The 24670-nt window shown below is 31.8% G+C and overlaps 2 protein-coding genes and 1 pseudogene across 2 annotated transcripts; 2 read left to right on the plus strand and 1 right to left on the minus strand.

Moving 5' to 3' along the window:
* The first annotated feature begins 968 nt into the window (after window positions 1-968).
* Window positions 969-1944, plus strand: LOC129310120 (pathogenesis-related protein STH-2-like; annotated as a pseudogene).
* Window positions 1945-3395: 1451 nt separating this feature from the next.
* Window positions 3396-4871, plus strand: LOC129309999 (heavy metal-associated isoprenylated plant protein 36-like). Its single transcript, XM_054951807.1, has 3 exons — window positions 3396-3477; window positions 3585-3669; window positions 3741-4871. The coding sequence occupies exons 1-3, from the start codon at window positions 3460-3462 to the stop codon at window positions 4388-4390; spliced, it is 753 nt and encodes a 250-aa protein (XP_054807782.1). The 5' UTR covers window positions 3396-3459; the 3' UTR covers window positions 4391-4871.
* Window positions 4872-6196: 1325 nt separating this feature from the next.
* LOC129308180 (probable polygalacturonase) lies at window positions 6197-11269 on the minus strand. Its single transcript, XM_054949221.1, has 6 exons — window positions 10940-11269; window positions 9966-10286; window positions 9280-9400; window positions 8799-8973; window positions 8637-8707; window positions 6197-7514 (listed from the first exon to the last, which is right to left on the minus strand). Exons 1-6 carry the CDS (start codon window positions 10943-10945, stop codon window positions 6841-6843), a joined length of 1368 nt encoding a protein of 455 aa, XP_054805196.1. The 5' UTR covers window positions 10946-11269; the 3' UTR covers window positions 6197-6840.
* Between the last annotated feature and the right edge of the window lie 13401 nt (window positions 11270-24670).

Below are 24670 nucleotides of genomic sequence, written 5' to 3' on the forward strand. Positions count from 1 at the left end.
AATAAAAATGAGTTTAGGGTCCTAGATTATACATAGTTCAGGGTTAAAAATGTAAATGAGTTTAGGGTCCTAGATTATACATAGTTTAGGGTTAAAAATGTTATACTTAGTTTAAGGTTAAAAATGCCTTTGAACCACAAATTGACCCTTAAATTAAATTGATATGTAAAGTATATTGACTCTCAAATTAATTTAATTTTAATCAATCAAACCTCTTATATATACACTGCGTATTGTTCTGTTGTTTTTTTAAATTCTCTAAGTATGTTATTTTTCTTCTGTCAACATAATTACATCTCTTTTCATTAATCTATATAATTGTCAACTAAATGTTTTGTTCCATGTCAATAATGGATTTTTATGATATTATATTCTCTTCAAATAATAAGTACTAAATTGATAATTAAAACAAATTTAAAGGATCAAATTGATAAGAATTAAATCTGAATAACAAATTAATAATTAAATCAAACTTAAGAGATTAAAAATTTCATTATGAATCCACTTGAATTTGCTTTCTATTCTTTCATTCATATACTTTTCAACTAAATCTTGCGTGGGACTTTCTTATTTTTCCTTATGTCTCTGAACATGCACATATGGGATGATTTGTTTTTGTTTTTAAGAAAAATGAACATGCTTAATTATGTTGGGAGTCAATCACACATTGAAAAGATCCAAGAGACCATTCCGGTTTGAATATGAATCAGGATACCTGCAATTATTTGCGGCTTTCTCGGACTGCAGAGGGCCGGGTTGGTAAGGTTGAGTGCGCCTGACTCGTCTTGTCGTCTTGGCCTATACGCAGCCCATGTGTACATTTTTTCATAACCTTAACACCTTCAAATGTGAAACCATCCACGTCATTTTTAATATATTCAAATCAAATTCTGAAGTCTTTAATTTGAACAAAACTCCTTGTTTACTAATACCTAACAATAAGTCGTATTTCCAAGATTTTCCCTGAAACCATCATTTCCACGAAACCCACCTCTGAGACATCTCTGCACCTATAAGAACACGGAAGCGAGAGCTGCGTATCTGCAGAAAGATTGAAACGACATACAAGATAATAGAAAATCAATCAGAATGGGAGTGACGGTGTTCACACAGGAGTATTCAAGCCCAATCGCAGCATCGCGAATGTTCAAAGCATTGATCGTAGATTCCAGCACTCTGCTCCCAAAGCTCTTGCCTCAGTTCGTCAAAGACGTCACTGTACTTCAAGGCGACGGAGGACCTGGAACCATCTAACAAGTTAACTTTGCTCCAGGTTTGTCTGCAATAAAACGAAGCAGCTGATTAATCTCTATCTCTCTCTCCATATATATATATATGACTAAGAGTAGAAATTAAAGTAATTAACTGGTTCTGTTTTGTTTGCAGAAGGGCCTTTCAAATATCTGAAGCACAGGATCGATGAGCTTGATAAGGAAGCTTTCGTATGCAAATACACGATGACAGAAGGGGGTCCGTTGGGGGAGAAGCTTGAGTCAATAGGTTATGAGGTGAAGTTTGAAGGAAGCAATGAAGGTGGTTGTCTCTGTAAGATGACGACCAAGTACAACACAGTGGGAGACCATGAGGTCAGAGACGAAGACGTTAGAGAAGGAAGAGAAAGCACTATTGGAATCTACAGAGTTGTGGAATCCTACCTCCATGACAACCCACAAGCCTGTGCTTGAATTCATTCACTTAATTCTCCTGGTTCTCATATATATCTTCGTTTTGAAGGAGTACAAGTTAAATAAACTCAAACCCATTCAATATTCTTAAATATAGTGTGCAAATAAAGTCATATGATATGAGCTAGAGATTTGTAATGATTGCACAATAATTGTTGCCATCATCAATATATATAATTTGTAATAAATATTATACATTTGTTGTTTCTTTACCCAAAAATTTAAAATGTTTAAATATTATAATTAAATTTTTCGTTTCTTTTCTTATTTGCCTTCCATTTTCTTTTTAAACCAACCATTCTCGTGACAGATTTATTAACATTTATGGTTATGGTTGCTGTGGATTTAGGTTAATAAATTTTTATTGGTGGTTAACCATTTCTTCAAAGATATTTCATGATCAATATACCAAATACTCCCTTTACTTTAGTCTTATTTGTGAAATTTTTTATACATAAAATTTTTTCACGATTCTCAATACAGGATACTTTACAAAATTTATCTATAAAGTATTAATAAATAAAGGAATTAATGCTAATGACCCTAAACTTAAAATTAATACTATGATATGTATATATATATATATAATGAATATGATCAATAGAGATGCTAATGACACTCATCTATATTCATGCTAAGATGAATTTCTTTTGTTGTAGAGAATTCATATTGTAAGTACTACCCTTATATTTTAGAAAATAATTTTTTTTTTGTAAACTTTTTTACTTTGGAATGCATCACGGATTCTCTATAGTATGAGATACTCCTTCCATTTAAGAATGTAAGATATTTTTTAAAAAGTTAAATGTTTAAAAATTTTTGTAAAGCATTTTTAACCTCTTGAAGTATAATCATTATCGTTTTTTCAAAAGTGTCCCTATTGATATTGACTTTATATTTATTATAAAATATCTAATAGGGATAAATATAAAAAGATATGATTAGTTTGAAAGTAGGTAAGAATTTATTAAAAGGTGAGATTCAATTAAAAATGTCTTACATTTTTAAATAAAAAGAGTATGCTTTTCATGACTAGTTTCCTGGTCAACATGAAAAAGTACAAGAGTGGCTTTGAACATAAATCTTGTAACACGTTGTTGGACTTGGAACCATGGCACGTAAGAAGCATAATGGAATTTGGCACCCTTCACAAAGTAACTTAGAATAATTTACCAATAAATTCAAACATCTTATGAAACTTGAGAAGGTTCAGTTTGTCTTCTTGATAATATCAATCCCATAAGATCATAAATATTAGTAGTTTAAAGCTGAAACTTTTTTCATCAACAAATCATTCCTCGCTTCATCCACTGAAGTTGCTTTAACCGTAAACCACATAAAGCTAGAAAATTTAATTTCTACCTTTATGAGATATATGAAGCCGTTGTTTTCCAAACTCAAAAGGCGAGCATCTTTTGGAAGTTTCAGCTCTCAAGTTTACAATTAATTAGACCTTTTTCTTTAAACAAGTTTTTTTTTTTTTTTTACTTGGCATGTACATTAAGTCATTAACATTAACGTTATAAAAGACAAGAAAATTGTCAGCTTACAAGATATAACCTAGGCTTAAATCACTTCCATACCCTAACGAAGCAATGCCAATTCTCGCTCCACCCAAAAAAGGAGATTCCTTGCATGTCCTCCATCTTTTGGCTTTTAAATATTCCCTAACATTTTACATATAGATGTCAAGTAAACAGATTCTATAATCATTATCCTCTGCCTTCAAGCAAGTTAATACCTCTTGGTCTCTCTAATTTCACACCTTTTCCTCATGGCTCCTGAGCTGCAGGTATGTCACCCAAAATCCATGCATATTTCATTTCAACACCACCCATGAATTGATGATACTTCATTATTTTGAAGCTTCCGCTCTGACAATTACTCAATGACATGCAGAGACCTCGAGTCACAGAGATACAGGTCCGGATGGACTGTAATGGCTGTGTGCAGAGGATAAAGAAAACTCTTAACAACATTAATGGTAAGCATAATATGATTACTCTTCCATGAATCTGTCTGTTACCTGTTTGAAAAATCTCATTTTCTCTGCAGGAATAAATGATATATACTTCGACCTCCCTCAACAAAAAATCACAGTCATTGGGTGGGCAGACCCAGAATATATCGTCAAAGCTATCAGAAGAACCAAGAGGAATGCCACCATTATTTGCACGCCTAATATTGAACCAACACGGTCTCCCATTCTAACACCAGAACAAGCCCCAGATGCAACACAGAAGAAAGAAGAAGATGGACCACCACCTGAGCAAGAAGAAAACTGCAAAGATCCTCCACCGCTTGAACAGCCTCCTGAGGCGACGGCATTGCCCAAACTAGATGATAGCTCAAGTCAGCAATCAGAGAGTTGCCCAGAAACAGAAGATGAGGGAGAGACTCATGAGATATACAAGCATCCACCTAACTATCGATCCAGATACGCTTCTGGTCATGATTATATTGAACAACGGGACAGATATCACAGGGAAGTATTTCTAAAAGAGCCACCCACACCATTATATGTGACACACTGCTATAACACGTGCCAGCCATCCCCTCATGTCACCGAATATGAATATGTCAGATCATACAAGCACACACATTATAGCCGTATGGAACTTTACAGTGGAGAATACTATAATGACAATGAAAATTTCACGTCATTGTTCAGTGATGAAAATCCCAATTCATGTACAATAGTCTAGATCGCCAAGAGATGGTTACCAGAAGTCAAGAAGACTATTTCTGCCAGATAAGTTGATGTATGAGATGATGGCAATAATTAGTAAAATTGTATAGCTTGGGAGTGGAAAATAGAATTATTTGGGTATGCGCGTGAGATTCAAGGCGCAGGAATTAGATTCTTTGCTTCTGGATATCAGAAGAAAAAGTTCCAGATTCCTTCCTTAAACGTACAAAAGCTCACATGGTATTTCGTGTGACAGAAGATACGAAGGTCTTGTATTTTACAACATTGCAGTCCCGGTCCACGCCGTCCTTAATTGAACATAGTTATATCAGAAATCAGAACAGCCTGAAGTAGAATCAGATGAGGATTTTTTTTTTAATTATTTTCAGTGACGTCCTTTTCCAACATGCACGAGATTTGTAATCTCTGCTGAGTTTATTCTAAAGCAGAAAGTTTATATGATGCTTGCACAGTGGAAGATAACATTTGATCAACAAGTATATTTTAATTATTTAAGCAACATAAAACTCCCTCTCCATTTAGGTATTTAACTCAACTATGCTTTGATCATCTTTGCTGAAAAGTTTGGAAGGTATTTATTAATTTTAGAGATCTTGCATAATTAATATATACTTTCAATATTTTAACTACTTAAAAGTAAAGTTGGGAATACGTGTGGGCCTGGCCTTGAAAGACCTGAGCCCTGAAGCCCGATTTTTTATTTTGAACCCCATTTATCAAGCCCGGCCCTTATGTGAAAAGCTTAAGGTCAGGCTTGATAAATGAGGTTCAAAATAAAATTAAACATTATGAATTAATTAAAATATTCTAAAATTAAAATTTTCATAATTTTTTAGAAAGTAAACAACACATATTTAAAAGTCTAGTAATAAAATTTAAATTTTGATTAAAAAATAGTTCATTTTTTATAAATACACAAACATAATAATTATAGAAAAATAAAAAAATATCAAGATTTTTATGCTATAAACTAATATTTATTAAATTATATTAAATGAATTTTAAAATAAATTAAAATTAATAATAATATAATGCATGTAAAATCAGGTGAGTAGGTCATTGGTTTCAAATATGTGTTCCATCAAAGATAATAATAATAATAATAATATAACAGGACTTAAAAGACTACTCGAGCCCGAATTCTTTTTTACAAAACTTATCAAGGCCAAGCCCTCAAGCTTGACTATTTTAAAAAAATTATTTTCAAATCTCGAACCCTTATTAAACAGGGCCTCCAAGCTCAGTCCTCCAGATCCGGCTTCTATTCCCAACTCTACTTAAAAGAACACGTTTTTAATATAAATTTGAATTTTAATGAAAATATATATTTTTATAATATATACTTTAATTTGACTTGTATTTCCTTTGTTAAAATTGTTACTCTAAAAAATGCAGAGAGCTTATTTTAATTAAAAATATACATTCGCATTAATTAAAGATATTTTATGAATAAATTTAAAACTAAACTGAAATGCAATATAACTTCAATTTCTTTTACTGTCATAGCAAAACAATAACCAATCGTGCCTTTCTCGGGGAGCATCTCCTTTGTTACTTTCTACCACTGACATGCATGGGATCTCTCTACTGCGCATAGCAGAGAATCAGAGTCCCAATGAGACACCAGATGTTTTTCATTATTGAAGTTAGGAGTATTTTTGTGATTTATCCAGGCTAAATCTTCTCAACTTAAGATGTTGCAAGAGAATGAACTCTCAGGGACAAAGAATTAACAATTAAGATGGTAAAGGAACATTGACATTTGGCCAGTACACGCTTCACAAGCTACTAACAAGTAGAATGAATAAAAAACTAAGCTTCATTGAACCTCATTTAATTAAAGTATCGCCCAAATCCATTACATGCTTTACATTAAAATCGCAATGAACTAATGCCAAAAAACTATGGAATTCTGAATGCACTACCAAAATTTCATCACTGATGAATGAAGATATGAAGCTGTACAAATAATATGCTGGTTTGCAATATGCAAGAATGCAATTCTAAGGATGAAAGCAAGGGGAAGACAAAAAGAATAATCCCGACAACTGTCTTATTGGAAGGAAGAATGTGGCCTTATCTGAGATGGCAAATGGTTAATTCTTTTTTCTTTTCTCTCTTTTCCTTATCCCCCAACAGGCTCAAGCAAGAGCGCTCGAGCATATGAATCTTTTGATGAGAAGGAAGGAAACAAAAAACAAAAAGGCTGCAGTAGATTTTTCGGTCCATCAACTTGACAAGAAATTTCATTTTTATCCCTTGATTTTGATGGTTCCAATCTCTTCATTATACCAAATTTTGTGAGGATTAGAATTAGTGATCCTCACATAGTTGGGTCTCTTCAATATGAAATTGGATCTCATAAATCAAGGGATAGAAGTAAAACTTCCTGACTTACGAAGCAAAAAAAAAAAATATAATGGGTTTGGCTGGAAAAAAAAAAAATCAGAGAACCGCTCTTTGTCCATTGATACTCAGCAGGGAAAAGCAGGAAGAAGAGGAGGAATTTGTTGGGTTCAGAAGATCAGGGCAGGGCTTTGGGAGAACAGAGTGAGAAAAGCCAGAGACATTTGAGCAATCCCACGAGCTGGAAGAAACAGGATTTATGGACAAGGTTATGTTGAAAAGACATATGTTACTGAAAGGTGATTCTAGAATTCCAAAGAAGCTTCCAGCAATTGTGATGTTTCTACCAATCACATTCTGCAAAGTAATGTGATTTAAAAATGGAAGAGCATCAGGATCAAACTTGTCATCCGGGTGAGACCCACAAAAGCCTGTGGCAGCAAAAGCTGTATTGACATTCTCCATTTCTACACCTGAAATGGCAATTTCTTTGATGTAACCACCTCGACCTCGGGTGGTTCTGAACTCAATGCCACTATTGGAGTTGTGAAGATGAACATATTCCACAAGAACATTTGATATGCCACCAGACATGTCACTGCCAAAAGCAAGAGTGGAGCCAGAAGATGCTCTAAGATGCATCCTTCTGATGTGAACATTTTTTGTGGGCCTGCCATAAGCAATGCCATACTCATCCCACCCACTTTTGAGCGCAATTGCATCATAACCCACTGTAATGGTACAATCCTCTATACAAACATTTTCTGAAGAATCTGAAAACATCAAGTGGCCAATTGTTAGCTTAACTATTTGATTCTCTCTATGCTCTAGTCTACACAGAGTGAACACTTCTATTTTCAGTTCTGTCAAGACAAGAAAACGAGAGCCAAACACCAAATCTGCCATGACAACTGAAGACACATTTCTGACTTGCATATCTACTTGTCAAAACATTTTTTTTTTTTTCATAGTGCACATGCTTGCTGAACATGACACAACCAAGAAGAAGCAGGAGGAAGAGGAGATAAAAAGAAAGAATAGAAATCCTATGTTGATCAGACAATGGAAGTTCTTTTTTGAATTTTGATGCATGTTTGTGTTTACGCTGTGTCCTATATTTATCTATATTGATATATTGGCATCTGTTCTTTGGAGCACAAAATAGTAAGAGAGTGAGAATTGAAAGAAAATGGCATCTCATAGACGTGAGAGGAGTCTCTCCTTTTTTCTATCATCATTTTCCCTCAGCTTCTTGATATCACTGTTGTAAATGAATTTGTTTTAGTCATGGGCTTGATGAATGGTCATAATTAAGAAGTGAAAGAAAAAGGACGGTAAAAAAAATGAAGAGACCCCTATCCCCTCATAGACTGGACAAAAACTAAAGCTAATGAATGGGTTATTAACAAGTTTTGGGTAGTATAGCCAAGAAAAAGAGGGCTGAACGCCACCACAACTGAAGACACATGTCTGACTTGCATAAGTGCATGTCAACACTTTTTTTTCCCAAGTGCAAATACTTGCCGAACATGACACACCCAGGAAGGAGGAGGAGGAGGAGATAAAAGAAAGACTAGAAATCCTATCTTGATCAGACAAGGTGGGGGTGATAAAAGAAAGACTAGAAATCCTATCTTGATCAGAGAGAAAAATGTTCTTTCATGATATTTTCATCATACGTGAACAATTTGAAATACATAGGCTAACATCTTTTCATTTTGTGTATGATCTTTTTTTTATTTTGATGCATGTCTGTGTTTATGTTATGTCCTATATTTGTCCATATTGATATATTGGTATCCGCGCTTTGGGATATAGTAAAATAGCGAGAATTGAAAACAAAATGGCACCTCAAAGACTGGAAGAAAACTAAAGCGAATGAGTTTATTACAAACCTGGTACTATACCAACAGTACAAGGGGATTCTGGAGGAGCAGAGATTGAGATATTTTGGATATATACGTTGCTGCATTACATCCACCAAACCAAATCAGTTATATACTTATCCTACCAAAAGCAAGTAATTACCTAAACGTTCAAAGAAGCACAGAATATACCTGCAATAAACAGGGTGGATGCTATATGCAGGGGCATTCAAGAATGTAAGATTTGAAACTACCACAGAATCAGATGCCACAAGTTCAACCAGATGAGGGCGACTGTAGTTCAAGGAATGAGAGCTGAACCACTCCCACCAAACCAATCCCATGCCATCAATGATTCCATTATTACCTGTTGACGATTAGAAAGTTCATGGCAGAATCAGACGAATGGCAAATCAGAAGGTTGCAGGAAGAGTTGCTAAAAGAGACAAATTAAAGAAGGAAAGATTTTTAACTAATCTTCCAAAATCCTTCATAAGCCATTCCAGTATATTGTTATATTCCCCAATTTAGAGGATTTTGGAACAGAAATTTTAAATTAACCATCTCTTTTCCTTTATTTTTCCCCCATATCATTTTCTCCCGATTACTTCTCTTCCCTTTGCCTTCTTCTCCCAACAGTCAAGCATATTATAAAGTTTGAAGCAGAAAAAACCTGTTATAACCACATCTTGTAAGCCGTGCCCATTGATCAAGCTCTGGTACCTTCCTCCAGGAACTTCAATCCCCCGCCCATAAGAAGGCAAGGGTTCAATAACTTCCCAATGATGTGGATCCTATACAAAGCAAGAAGAATGCCAGGTGAAAACTAAATTCTAATTTTTAATCGATGAAGCACTGCTAATTCAATAGACAAAAAATAAATAAATAAATAAACAAATCGTTTTTGAAATGTTTGCTGGCTATTCCTGTTAACTTTGTCACTACATCACTGACCTTTACAAAAAAATTTCCATATGTTCTGAAAAATCCAACCACGAACCCTTAAAAAACTTAAGATTTGTTCTAATTCCAAAACAGCATTGTACCAAGCAAAAAACAACTCTTAGAATTACGTATTTTATTGTGTAACTTACCCAAAGTAGGATTATAATAGAAAAACCATTCCTGATACAGGAAAAAAGAGATATTGATTCGAGAGACACAGAAATTTAAAATATTTTTTTGCTTGCCACGAATTAATCGCATACACATTATTATTATTTTTTTCCCCAAAGTAATGCTGCTTTATATGGCCACTGAGTAGGCCCCAGAATAAGAATGTGAACTACCTGCATATTTAACGGACAGCATAAAAGTTATGGCTCTCAAAACCAAGATAATGGAGGCAACAAGTAGTACCTGAGATGCAATAAGAACAGCACCTTTCTCCAGAAAGAGAGTAAGATGGCTTGTAAGATTGAAGCTTCCAGTGAGCCATTTTCCAGGTGGAACGTACAACTGAGCGCCACCCTTGTCAGCGAATGACTTAAGGTAGAAAACGGCGTTCTGAAAAGCGATTGTGTTGAGTGTTTTTCCATCCCCAACCGCACCAAACTCCGAAATGGAGACACTGTGCGGTCTTGGATCTAGCGCTGGCTTAAAATCGCATTGCCCATCACCGCCATCATCGCCATTGATTCTGACGGCATTGCTCAATGCCAGCAGCAAGAGCAACGCCACCTGGAAAAAAGGCACAAAGTGAAATTAAATGGGCAAATTCATTGATTCCCAGAAGATGTCCCACAGCTGCAATAAATATAACCATTGGAACATTATATGAATATCCCAGTTTGAGATGAGAATGAAGGAGAGCCAACGAAGACAGAGGTAAAGAAAATCTTCTTTGAGCCCATGTTTCAAATAGCTTCAAGGCAATTCTGTTAAGGATCAGCCCTATTTGGATTTTTCCGATGAATGGAAAGAGGCAAAGAAGAAAAAACCCAGACTTGTTGGATCAAAACGATAAGCCAAGAAAGAATCAAAGCTCACGTCTATCAACAACATTGAATTTGAATATAACATATGAAATGAATCGAAGACAGTGGAAATGGAACTTCGAACAAATTATATCCAGTCAAAGAGAGTGTATAGATCATAGAATCTGATTGAAACCTTTCATCAAGAGCAAGTAAGAGGCTTAAAATTGAACTTCCATTATCTGGCAAACGTGAAAGAGAACCCAGAGCAATGGAACAAACGCGTACTGGGACTCCAGAACCGTACATTCAATCAAAGACCGAAACTCTAAGAGACTCCCCCGGAAAAAAACAAAGAGACCTCACTGCGAAATGCCCGGTAGAAAATAAAAAACGAACCAAGAGAAACGAACTTACTATCATGATGGTGGTCAAAGTCTCTGACAATGGTGGCGAAGAACGAAGACAAAACAAGAACAGTCGCAAAGGCCAGCAGAGGCAGAGGAGGGAGAGAGGTAGAAGAAGCACCCAGAAAAGAAAAGGCAGGTATTTAAGCAATGAGCTAGAGGGAATAGAATAAAACCATTAATGAGAAACATGACAATACAAAAAACACGAGTAATGACCAATGGGGGGGTAAGATTAGGAAATGGAAACCGCAGGAAGGCATGGGATAAAAATGGACAGGCTTTTATTGTAATAAAATAAAAAGGTCGGGGGAAAGAAACAGAAAGAGAAAGGTGGAATGGAAGGAAGCCAAGCTGGGCGAAGGAGAATAATGGGGAAGCGAAGCGAGGGATACAATATTATTAAATGACACTAATTGGTAATAACAGTGTGCAAACGAATGTGATTATTGGGTCGTAACGTCTCTCGCCGACAACAATGTTTTCGAACGGCCCTCATGGCTGCACCGCAGGACCCAAGCCATGAGTACTGCTCTCTCTCTCTCATTCTCTCCACTTTTCTCTCTTCTTAAATACTACCATTAAACCATACCTTAATTTTTTTTTTAGTCAGAAGTGCTTGGTTCAATTGATTCAAGTAAAAAATATATATATTTAATTTCTTAGGTGAAGAAATTATCTTATTTATAAAGACTTGATCATGCTTTGTATGTTAAAAGGCAGAGCTTGTTACCTAGACAGTGATTTAATAATTCTCATTGTTAGGTAAATAATTTTTTTATTGTAAAATTTATGATAATGTAACATGATTAAATAGTTGGAATCATGTTTTAAAGTTGACACGACCCACCTACCCTACCTAGAAATGTCAACTCATATTTGATTTTTATGTTTTTCATAATATTTTATATACAATTCAAAACAAAAGATAATTTTTTAGTTGTCATTGGTAAAAAATATAATATAAAATTTTTATTTAAAAATTATGAATTCAAATCAGGGCTGTACTTATGGCTTTTTAACAATAAAAGGGCAAAAAAAAAAAAAACATCATTGGGAGCAGCATAACGCAACGCTTATCAGTGGCATGGACGCCAAAAGTAGAAGAGCGTTGTGTGTTTGATGTTGCCATGCTGGTGTTGGTAGAGTCAAGAGTGTGAATAAAGTTGATAAGCTCAAGAAAAAAAAAAAAAAAGATGATAAGTTGCCTGGTGAGATAGGGGCGTTGGGACACGTGTAAGAGGATGGGGTGAGGAGTGACTGGTGAGGGAGGGGGGGAGGGAAGGGGGTGGGTGAAACAGAAGGGATTGGATGGGGGCCATGTGGTTTGACAGAAAAGGATGGGGACGATGGGACCCGCCCCCAATCATCGCCAAGATGCTAGCCTGGCCTCCATCGCTTCCCTTGCCAAGTACATGCCCCTCTCAACACGTCACCGTTTTGTTCCTCTCCTTCAGCGGACAGCGCTCTTTTTGGTGGAGAATCGCAGTAAGGGCCCAGTGAACGTAATTACAGATAAGACTTTAATGAATTTAATATATTCCCTCCGTCTTTTTATATATAAAAGAGATTTTTTAAAATTTTTTTGATGTCTCAGTATAAAAGGCTGTTAGTATATTTTTTTAATAATTAAATTATTATATTTTTATTAAATTAAAAAAATATAAATATTCTCATTAATTTATTTTAAAAAAAAAAAGATTTATTTTTATTTACAGTAATTAGAGATAAAATTAAAATATTGCTATACTTTTAATCAGATAATTAATTTTTATTAATTTGCATGATTTAATTAAAAATATTTTATATATAGGGATGGAGGGAGTATCTTTAAAGACTCAGGGGCTTTATTTGTAATTATGTTTAATGTTGTAATGACTCAATTACCTCTCACATTCAAGTCACTCCTCAACTTCATACTTTCTTCCCTATCTTTTTCTTCCTCAGACTTCCTTCTTTCCCTTTCTCTTCCATGCCAATTTCCTATTGTTTTCTAAATGATTTCCCAGATAGTACTTATGGCATTGAATGGAAGGGAAAATATGATGTCTTGCATGCTTTCAATTATACAGTCATGAATCATAGGTAGCTAATACTGTGGGTAGCTGATGGCAAACTCACCATCACTACGAGCTATCACATGAGAGTTGATCATGTCTTATTCTACATTAGTAGAATTCCCACTAATATAATACATTTGATTGTAATCATACTTTTACAGCACCATCACACTAGATTCTCTGAAGAACATCATATTGTCATTTTCTTATACTTCATAAACCACGCTTCTTTTCCTTCCTTTTATTTTGTTGTAAAATATTTCATTGACCAAGGACCGTATATCTAAATAGACATTCTATTGTTAATAAATGAATTTTAATTGTTGTTTTTAGGACTTCTTGTTGTAAATTTCAAATGAGTTACTTATAAATTTTATCTTGCAATTTTCAAGTAGGACATAGTTGTTGATTTAATGAAAACAAGTTATTATTTATAAACTTTTTATTGTTTTTGATATAGATTTTTCTTTAGTCGATATACATGTTTGGGTGTAGATGCTATTTATGAAATTTATGTCGTCGTTTACAAAGTTTATGTTGTGCAAACTTTACAATTAACTTATGCAAATCAACAAATGTTTGTATGTATCATATAAACAGACCTTGTGTTATGAATATATGGACCTTTTGATGTTATTTATGGATGTTTTGTTATGAATTAGTTAATTATATCTTTCGATGAATTAGATTATAAGGAGGATAGCTTTTGCATCTTACTGTATAGTAGCATTTTAAAACTTTAACTTCTAATCTTCTAATAATGAAAAGATTGGATTATGTGTTATGAAAACATGAACACTATCTTGTTAATATTGGATATTCAATTGTAAAGTAATCAGATATAATATATTTGTTCTAAAAATTCAATGAAAACATATTGTCATGTGTGCCATATAAAAGGACTTTGTGTTGTTAATATGTGAAACTTGTCATGTTATTTGAAAATCTTCAACTTAATTAGACAGACCATATAAAATGTCCAGACAATTTATCGTTAATAAATGGACCTTGTCAGTTATATATAAACTTTTTGTTGTTTATAAACTTAAGAAATTTTTTTAAATGTTCAATTTAACAACATGAATCATGTGACATATATGGATATTATATTGTTAACAAATGTATACTTCATGTTATATATGAACTTTTTATTGTTTATAAACTTGAGAAACTTTTTTAAATATTCAGCTCAATAGCACAAACTATGTGAAACAAATGGATATTGTGTTGTTAATAAATGGACCTCATTATGTTATATATAGACTTTTTGTTATTCACAAACCTAAAAAACTTTTTGTTAAACCTAGCTAACCAATAAACTAGACACACATGAATTTTCAATTGGGAATATATGAATATTGTGTTGTGAATAGTAAATATCATGTTGTACATTGTCTTTCTAACTTATATATTTTGTTAAGCTTAGCTTACAAATCAACTAGACACACATGGACTTTCAGTTGAGAATATATGAACATTGTGTTGTGAATAATGAATATTATGTTGTACATTGTCTGCCTATCTTACATTTTGTTAAGCCTAGCTTACTAATAAACTGGACACATGTAGACTTTCAGTTGAGAATATATGAATATTGTATTGTGTATGGTGGATATTGTGTTATATATTGTTTGCCTAACCTGTACATTTTATTAAGTCTAGCCCATTGATAAACTGAATACGTATGGACTTTCAATTGAGAATATATAAACATTGTGTTATGTATAGTGGATATTGTATTGCACATTATTTACGTAACTTGTACATTATATTAAGTCTACTGATAAACTGGACACATTTGAACTTTTAATTGAAAATATATGAACATTGTGTTATGCATAGTGGATATTATGTTGTATATTATCGCACAGGTTGTGTTTTCAAATCATAAAGACAAAATCATACTTTTAGCCTTAAGAAAAATTGCAACAAGGACCCTTGAGCCTGCAGTGCAATAGCAAAATTTTCCAGACTCAAAGTACAATAATATGTCTTTTTTAAGGCTCTTAGTTCTATTTTCCATTTTTTTTCCTTGACAGGATGAAAGCTAAGGGGCTCAATGATAATTATATTTTTTAAAAAATTAAATATTAATTTAGTAATTTTAAATTTAATAGTTTTACTTATAAATGAGATATTTAAAATTTAAATGTAACTTTTTATTTATGATTGAAATTTTTATTTACAATTATATGAATTAATATTTATAATTTATTTTTCTAAATTTTGTTAAAATTTAATTATTATTAATTTAATATTTTATAGTTTTACTGTCATTCCCTCGTTTTTCCTCGCATCAGATTTTTTGCTAATGCCATGGGACCTCTATTTCACCCGAAAGAGTCCCACACTTTAATTTTAAATCGATAACACACACACACACACACACACACACACATTTTTGGAAAAGCCACACTCTGCTTCTCCTTCAATGAGTGTTTGTGTCTGTACATGAGAGGGACGTTTGCGTTTGTAGCTGTACACGGTGCCCTACAATCTCCAAAGGACCATTTTTTTAATATAAATTTTCAATATTATTTTTAGGTCTCTAATTATTGTGGCTTTTACTATTTTACAGAAAGGTTATTCATAAGTAACCTATGAATAATGCTGTACATATGTGTCTCATACTATGATTGTTGTCCTGGTGCTCACAATAAGTGAAAAGGAGAGCCACTTGAGTTGCATCACTTCAAGGATTAAAAGACAAATCTGTCTTTAATATTTTTACCCAGGCACACTTCATATTTTAAAGTATTTTTTTGATATAATTTTATTCTAATATTTTTTAAATTGGTGCAATATTGCCTTGACCTAATGAAAGGAAAGTATTGATCATTGCCACATAGCATCCACATCTTTTGTTTTTTTTTTAAATAAAAGTCAAATTTTTTTAATTAAAACTCAATTTTTTTCAACTCTAAAACCTAGATTCAATCTCTTCCCTGATGAGTTTAAGCTCTCTCTTGACTACCTTTGTGAATACGAACACTAACCCCTACTCCTCCAACTCTTAGATTCTAACATCACCACAACTTCTCCAATGTATAAGAGTTCGTTTGGATTTCAGTTGGATATAATTGATTATGAAAATAATTAATTAAATGATTGATTTTAATCATAATTGATTATGTTATAATACTATTTGTTTGGATATTATTTTTTTAAAATTAATTTTAACAAAATTAAAGATATTTAGATAATTGATTCATAATCAATTTTAGTTGTGTAAATTACTATAAAGGACATTACTTATTAAAATTAAATTATTAATAAATTTGTATCTAATATTATTAAATTTGTTAATTTTTTAAAAATAAAATATATTATTTAAATTATATATGTGATTAATTATAAAAATTTAAATTATATTAATATTAACAATTTTAATTTATGTAAATAAATAACTCAATACATCTTAATTAAAATAAATTTAATAAAAGAGAAAGACTTAATTCTTAAATACCAAACATTAATTTTATAATAATTAATAGAGATGATAATATAAAAGTTAATCTCTAATAACATCACAAATATAAGCCATATCTGATGAAGATGTTAAACACTGTCTAAAAATTCTGGCAACATAAAAAATATAACATTGTAACAAATGATGCAAAATCTCTCTTTCTAGACTTTTACAATAATTTTTGTAATGACCCTCAATTTTAAATTAAATTAAATTAATTTTTCTCTACTAATTATTATTTTATTTAAATTTGTTTTATAGCAAGTGTTAAGTAGAGGGTGATGGTTGATAGAAACTTATGTTAGTAATTTTTTTGAGGATCTAAAATTTAAATTTTACTAAAAAAAATAGAAAAAAAGAGAGTTTAATTTTATTTTTATTAAATTTTATATTTTTTTATAATTTTTTTGGACTTTTCTTACAATTTTTTCACATGCCTGTCTTGTAATTCGAATGAGAAGCTGACTCTAGCAGCTTGTGGAAAAAATTGATTTTTTAGATAAAATCGATTACCCAATTTATTAGTGTTCGGGTAATTGATTGAAAAATCAATTTTGAGTCAAACAAATTGATTATTATGCGCATCGAAACACGCACTAGCTGTCCCAATTCCGACGCAACCCCTCCTGCCCTCTCAGACTTTGGCGTGTCTACCCCTTCAACTCCTTCTAGCCTGTTTGTATAACAGATAAAATTGATTTTCTGAGCTAAAATCAATTTTTTAAAAAAGTTATCCGAACAACAATAATATTGGATAATCAATCACGAAGCAAAAAATTGATTTTTGATATAATCTTTTGGAGGTAGCTTCTCAATATCAAAAAATTTATTTTTTATATAAATAGATTATTACATTATTAATATAATTTAAAATTTTATAATTAATTAAATAAATAATTTAAATTATATATTTTATTTTTAAATAAAATTTAATAAATTTAATAATTTTATATACAAATTTATTAATAATTTAATTTTGAAAAAGAATATATTTTATGATAATTTATACAGTTAAAATTAATTTTAATTAAATTATCTAAACATTTTAATTTTGCTAAAATTAATTTTAAAAAAATAATATCCAAACAAAGTGAGTTATAATATAATTAATTATAATTAAAATTAATTATATTAATTAATTATTTCTATAATCAATTATATTTAATTAATATTCAAACGAACTCTTCATCCCTCAACTCGACCACTTCGTTATTAATAGCAAGTAACCATTGGAGTTGAAACTGTCAGATTTGTGTGAAGCTTCTTGGGAATTGGGGAAACATCTACATCAGCGTCTCCCTCATGGTTGCCTAATTTCAATAACAACAACAATCAAATGTTCACTGCAACAATTTGGTCATTACACATTTCACCACCACCGTTTCACTAATCACATATTTCACTTCAACAATTCGCAAATATGAAACTAAAAAAAATTGAAAGCTGAATAGACCCACGAGTATGATCCAGTGTAAAAATCCTAGATCTACAACCATAATGACATTCCAACGAAAGGAATACATAGTTGAATTTAAGGCTCAAATTTCATGAAGAACAAAGAAAGGTGCGTTTGATTGTGAATGGTGATGGCCGAAGAGTAATGGTGTCGAAGAAGTGATGATGATGTCGGAGAGGTAGGTACAAGAACTTACTAGAAATTCTTGAACCATGGTCGACTTCTGGTTTGTGTTTTGAGTGTCAGAGCCAGGGGGAGGGATGAAACTCGAAGCGGCCACATAGTCTCTTCTTCATCATTTTCAATTGGGTTCAGGCGAAAGCCATCACCGCATGTGGGTGTGACGTTGGAGTTGCCCAAGGAGAGAAAGCTTTGGGGTTAAAGAGATTTGATTTGCAAACGAGGAGGAAAGAGAAGGCGACGAAGGAAGAGGGTGGCTAGTTCGATGGGATTGATTGGAGAAGGGGAAGGGGGAAGGAAAAGTGAAGAAGACGATGGCTGTGTCTGGTTCCATGGAAGACGAAGGGGACAGGGGGTCTTTTTTTTTTAAAAAAAATTAAAAATAATGCCATGTGGGCTGCCAAATTGAAACTAATAGTCAACGGGGTTAAAGTTATTAGCGGGGGACATTGTACCAAATTGAAAGTTAAGAATATGGGGTGTATCTACACGAAAACTTTAAAGATAAATTCATTCCTCAACCTAAATTTTATATTATTGAGATGGGATGAGATAAATATGCGGAGAAGAATAATTGGGTCTTACACTTATATTCCAAAATTAAGTAATATATCCAATTACAAATGATACTTTCCAAAGTTGTACATATTTTTTTATTATTCATAGTATCTTTCTATTAAAAAAATTATATTTAAAATATAATTAGATATTAAATGTAGGCACTCCTTACAGTGAGGATTCAAATTGGTTGACCATGTTATGAGATATTAATCCTTTTTATTAGACTTAACTCTATTGGTAAGTTGCACATATATTTTGATACATAATTAACTATTATTAAATTGACTTTGTGAAACTTAGTTATCATTTTCCTTGTTGATGTTTAAAGCCAATGAGAGGAAGAAAATTCTTTCCATTTTTTTTCTCGCTCTTTTTTTTTTTTTTCGTTTTCAACCTCTTGGAGATAAGAAATTGCTTCTTATCATACATGACAGTTGCCTTAAATCTTGAATATTCTATTTTAAATTATAATTAATGTTAAGCTACGTGTATGTGTATATTTGTATGTATGTTCATTTACAAATTAATTACCCCCTCTATCTTAATTTTTTTAAAAAACATTTTAAGATAATTCAGCATCTTAAAATATAATACACTTGGATAAAAATAAGATTTTATCAATGATTCTTTTCTTATGTACCCTTCCCATTATATTCTCTCTTGTATTCTTTCACATATGAAGTGTTAAATAAAATCCATTTTTGAATTTTTATATTTTTGTCTTAAAAATAAGATTATAAAGTGTACTTAATAAACTTTTATTGATATATGTAATTATCTCTAAAAGTATCTAATTATTAATTGGGTTGGAGGGACTACTATATTAGGGACAAGAGGTTAATAATAATAATAATAATAATAATAATAATAATAATAATAATAATAATAATAATAATAATATAATTGTGATAAATTTATGACAAACTATATTATTAGCAAAAATTGAGTACTATATTTTTGACTTAATGAGTGGCCTAAATCTATTTACTTAATAAGCATCCCAACTACAGTAATTAAATTTTATTAACATTTAAAAATTATTAAAATATATTGTCTTTTAAAAATTTAAAACAATTCTCATGATTAAAATACTCCTTACCTACATTATACTCATAAAAAAATTGAAGATTTAATATTTTTTAAATATTATATGATAAAATCTATTATAATTATTTGAGTACGTTAAATAATTGTTATCGGACATTTATTAAATGAGAAGAATTGTACCATTTACTCAATTCAAATCGTTGATGGAAGTGGCGCTCACATGAGAGAATTTGAAATGCACTTGCACACCACTACGTGCTGTGTGACCTGTACCAACTACTTTTCATATCTTTAGAATTAGAATTGATCAGCGCCTACGTCCCAGTGAACGACATGTTCATATTATAATTATTATTATATGAAGGTTTACACACTCACAACGAGAAGGCAAAATCACTATAATTAATTCATTCAGAATAAACAGATTAAACCATTTTCTTTAATTTTTCGGCCACATAACACGAGAACATATAAACCTACCCTACTCAAGGAATCAGTCAGGTGCAAATCTCTACATAGATGGCACCCGAGAATTCAAAATACTTTATCAACTAGTTGTCTCTGGAAAGTGGTTCGTCACAGTGTCAGATTCACACACTCATAGAGAGAGCGACGTTTCAAAGTTAATATTAGTACCAGTAATTTGTGTTGTGTCGTAGTTCATGTGCATGAATAAGACAGCAGAGATGGCTTGAACCGCCAAAGCACAGTACCATACATAGCTGTCACAGGTTGGCTACAGGCAGTTCTATTTCCACACACACACACACACAAATACAAGCAATATAATCAAATGAAAAAACATACATTGCAACGTGCATACGTAGTCCAACATTAAAGACCACATTCATCAAACTTGTATTAGTAGGTTTTGCAGTGCAAACCATGGTTAAAAGGACAATAACCAAACCTTAATGCTCTAGGAAAGAAAATGAGAGAGAAAAGTAGAAGAGAAAGTAACTTTTTTCTTGTTTGAAGGAGGAAAGAAAAGTGAAAGAAAGAAAAAGTGAGAGAAAAAATAGAGTATGAAACACACTATATTTTCCCCTTAAGTTTTCTCACATAAGTGGAGAGATTTTAAAAAGAAAATCATTCTTCTGCAGCCCTTACTCTCATGTGTTTTCTCCCCAGCCCTAGGCCTTGACTACCTTAATTATTGTTTTCATCTTCAATGTAGACAGTGCTCAACTCAAACTCAGTGACAGGCAATGGTTTCTTCTTTTCACAATATACCACCTACACTCAGGCAACTCTGTTATTAATTACAAGGACACTATTCATGGAATGGGAACACAACATTGAGTGGGGATAATTTGGACAGAACCTTCAACTTAGATGAAAAACTATTATTGTATTTGATTTAAAAAAATACATAGTTTTAATTTTTTTTAAATAGAAAAATAACACAATTTTACTAAACTATTTGATATTAAATTATAATAACATGAAAATACACTTTTTATCAACTAATTCGATTTTAAATTATTTTGGTGATGTTAGTTTTAATATAATTTTTTAAATTTATTTTCATAAAAATAATTATATGAAATGTGATATATTTTAACATCAAGGTGTTATTATCATTATAATGGTTATTCATTTTCTTTCCTCCTTGTTTTCTCTTATCTATTCAAATACAGGAAGTGATAACATTTTTTTTTAATTTTTTCTTCTCTTCATTTTTTTCTCTCCAACTTTTTTTTAATCCAGTAAGGCTTAATGACTAAATCCTCTGTTTTTTTTTTAATATAATGACTAAATCCTCATTTCTTCAAGTTGTTTGTGAACTCGCATTGCGTGTCCGTGTGTTTGAGTCTAATATATTTCTCAAATAAAAAAAGAGGAAGAAAGTAGAGAGAGCTCCCCCCCCCCCCCGGGACATATGCGCATGTGGTATCTAGAATCCTTTGAACTCTAGCTAATTCAAATTGAAACTTCATTTGAAAACCCTACATTTAACTTTTTGGAAGTACTTTGAAACTTTTAAAAAATTAAAAGTTGTTTGGATTAAAAAAGTAAAATGAATGTACATTATGAAAATGCATTTCAAATGTGATTAAATATAGTTTTGGAAGATGTAACTTTTGATGGCTTTTGAAATTCACATTTGAAATGTAATTATTTATTTTACCTTACTATCCTTCTAACTATGTTCTTTTGTTTTGGTCTTCTCTGCCTCTTTTCTTCTATATTAAGAGGCTAAGATTAGATACTCCAGCACAATATATGGCTGTTATTTTTTTAACTTTTCTTTAAAGTGTTTTGTTTTGTATTATTATTGTTAATTTTTAAATCAAACATTCAATCATGTTAATTTTTCTTTTAACCTATCTGGGTCTATAATATTATGATCATGTAAAAAAAAAAAGAATCCCATTTAAATAAGCATGTAAATTTAACATATTAAATTTTATGTTATTTTAATTTTTTTATATTTTTTAAAAATTTTTAATATAGTATATTTATATAAAAAAATTACAAATCATTATAAATCAGTATCTTTTTTAATCATTGTATATTCAAAAGTATATTTTAAAAGCATAAATCATCATTAATTCAAATAAGTTTTAATTTATCAAATTAACTTTTAAAAAAATATATTTAAATATAAATTTTATTATAACAATTAATTTTTACTAAATAAACTTTTAACAAACTAAAAATCAAATACTCACACTGAATCAAGTCGAACCACAAGGGTGGCAAGTTCTGTCCTAATAAGTATTTAAAGCAGCAGCATACTATTAGATGTATGACAATTTCATATCGAGTGATTAAATAATTAATCACAACTATAAAAATATGTGGTGAGTCCTTCGAAAGTTGTTCAACCCATTTTGATGAAAGTGACAAACCGTACTTTGTAATTGATATAAAACTTCAATACAGTATCAAAGCTGGGCTGATTTGGAATTAAAAAGGACAAAAGGGAGAGAGAGAATAGATTGATATTAAAAAGAAAGAAGAGAAATAAAGAAAAAAAATAGTACGAGGTTATATTAATTATCTAATCGCTCGCTATGAAAATGTCATAGATCTCATATTCACTGCCCAAACTCGAGTTTTCTAGTTAATTTTGCACAGTATCTACCAAGCTTATCTAGGCGCTGGTTCGCAGAGAGAGTTTATGGAAAAAAGGTGGGTCAGGGAATGAGGTCAGTTTCGGTCACAGTGGAAACATGTGCAAGAGACACCTTTTATGTGGGTGGTGCATGAAGAGTCCTATCGGATCTCATGGATTTGGTTGACCAAAATCACATGCGCTGGGAGCAAAACATGCATGAAATAATTAAGACTAGCTAGTCTCCTTCTTAGGCCTCGCTTAAAGCCAAAATATACAGTCCCATCACATGCATGCATGCATTTGCTTTGCTCCCTCACCAGATGGAGAAACTTACAGTAAATACCGGTGTGTGTGTGTGTGTGTGTGTGTGGCCTGCCCAGATGAACGCATCCTCACTCAAAAGGCAAAAGACATCATTTAAATTATTAACGACCAAAACAGGAAAATCGGACATGTGTTTTAGAATTCAAAGTCAGACCCTGACCTGCACTGCAAGGAAAAGGAGAGAGCAGGGTCCCCTAACGGTCAAATGAAACTGTCATGTGTTGTGTTGTGTTCTATATATAGATGTAAAATAGATTTACTTATCCAAGGTCAGAAGCATTCTGAGGCTGGCATATATTATACCAGGATAAGGATAGTGAATGTACAAACCACAATCAGCTGCCAAAACTGACAGCGACTTCTTTCCAAAACCTTACATGGAGTTCGTTCATTAAAGTTGGGCGAAGAAAAAGACCCAAGAAAATGAAGTTTCTGATTTATAACAAAACTTTTTTAACTAGTTGAATGGCTAGTGTAGAAGCAGGGGAAAAATAAATTGCTGTCACGAAACTGAACACGCAAATAATTAACTTGTTTGGACGCTGGCTTTGTTATTAGAGTGAAGATGAACTTTGTAATCTATCTCTTTCCTTATTGATCCATTACATTTCACTCTCCTATACCTGAGTGTAAACTGTAAACCCAAAATATTTTGGTAGTACAAATAGCATCTGTCTTAATTGCTCATTTAGTACGAAAACAATCAATTATGATAGCCTTCTTCTTTTAATTGTTCATGACAGCCTCCTCCTCCTCCTTTTTTTTAAATTTTTCACCAAAGGAAACTTCCATTAATAGCAAGAGGGGTTCCAAAGAAACAAATTAAACTCTTCAAAAAAATTTAAAAAAAAACTTATCCAATCGCCTCTCTATCCATATGCTCAACTGGCTGCTGCAAGACAAAGGAAAAAGCACTTGAATCTTCTGCAGAATGGAGTAAAGCTAAGAAAGCGTAGGGGGTCAAAAACCCAATCGATAGGTCCCACCCCTTTTAAGGCAGAGGCTGAGAGAGAATCAGAAGCAGCATTCCCATCTTAAGATCGAAGAGATCAGTGAGCAGCCCTTGATATGACAGCAGTGTTTTAGAAAGGGACAATTATATTAAAATTTCACACAAAAAAATTAATTATTATAAGGTTCATTGATAATTGAATTACATTAATAACTAGACCTTATCATAATTAATTCTCTTATATGAGATCTAATTATAATTTTCTCTTTTAGAGTGTCATGATTTTGAATATAAGGTGATGAAAAACAATGTCAAGGTAAGATCATATCTAAAACCATCCAAATTTATACAGTTAAGAAGCGAGCTATCAAATATTGTAATATCAAAATTTTCATGCAATATTTGGCATCAAAATTTTTATGTGATGTTTGGCGAGCCATAGAATCAAAGCATTTTTTTATTTTTTTATAAACATGATCAAAATAATAATTTAATTCATCTAATATATGTCATTTATTTATATCATTTTCATATCACTTTTTCAAGCTTTTGACACTTTTTAGGAGTATTTTATGTATATTAGAAGCATTTTAGATCATATAGATCAATTGTATAATTTTCAAAACCT

The sequence above is a fragment of the Prosopis cineraria genome, unplaced genomic scaffold (assembly GCF_029017545.1).
Source record: "Prosopis cineraria cultivar Desert tree isolate PC_DT_omini unplaced genomic scaffold, ASM2901754v1 PC4, whole genome shotgun sequence".
NCBI classification, from domain to species: domain Eukaryota; kingdom Viridiplantae; phylum Streptophyta; class Magnoliopsida; order Fabales; family Fabaceae; genus Prosopis; species Prosopis cineraria.

What these genes read in the sequence shown, in the direction of transcription:
- LOC129309999 (XM_054951807.1), top strand. An exon ending in AACTCTTAACAACATTAATG is followed by an intron (nt 3,670 to 3,740) that starts GTAAGCATAATA and finishes TTTTCTCTGCAG; the next exon opens with GAATAAATGATATATACTTC.
- LOC129308180 (XM_054949221.1), bottom strand. An exon ending in ATCCACCCTGTTTATTGCAG is followed by an intron (nt 8,708 to 8,798) that starts GTATATTCTGTG and finishes GATGTAATGCAG; the next exon opens with CAACGTATATATCCAAAATA. An exon ending in TACTGTTGGTATAGTACCAG is followed by an intron (nt 7,515 to 8,636) that starts GTTTGTAATAAA and finishes TGATGTTTTCAG; the next exon opens with ATTCTTCAGAAAATGTTTGT.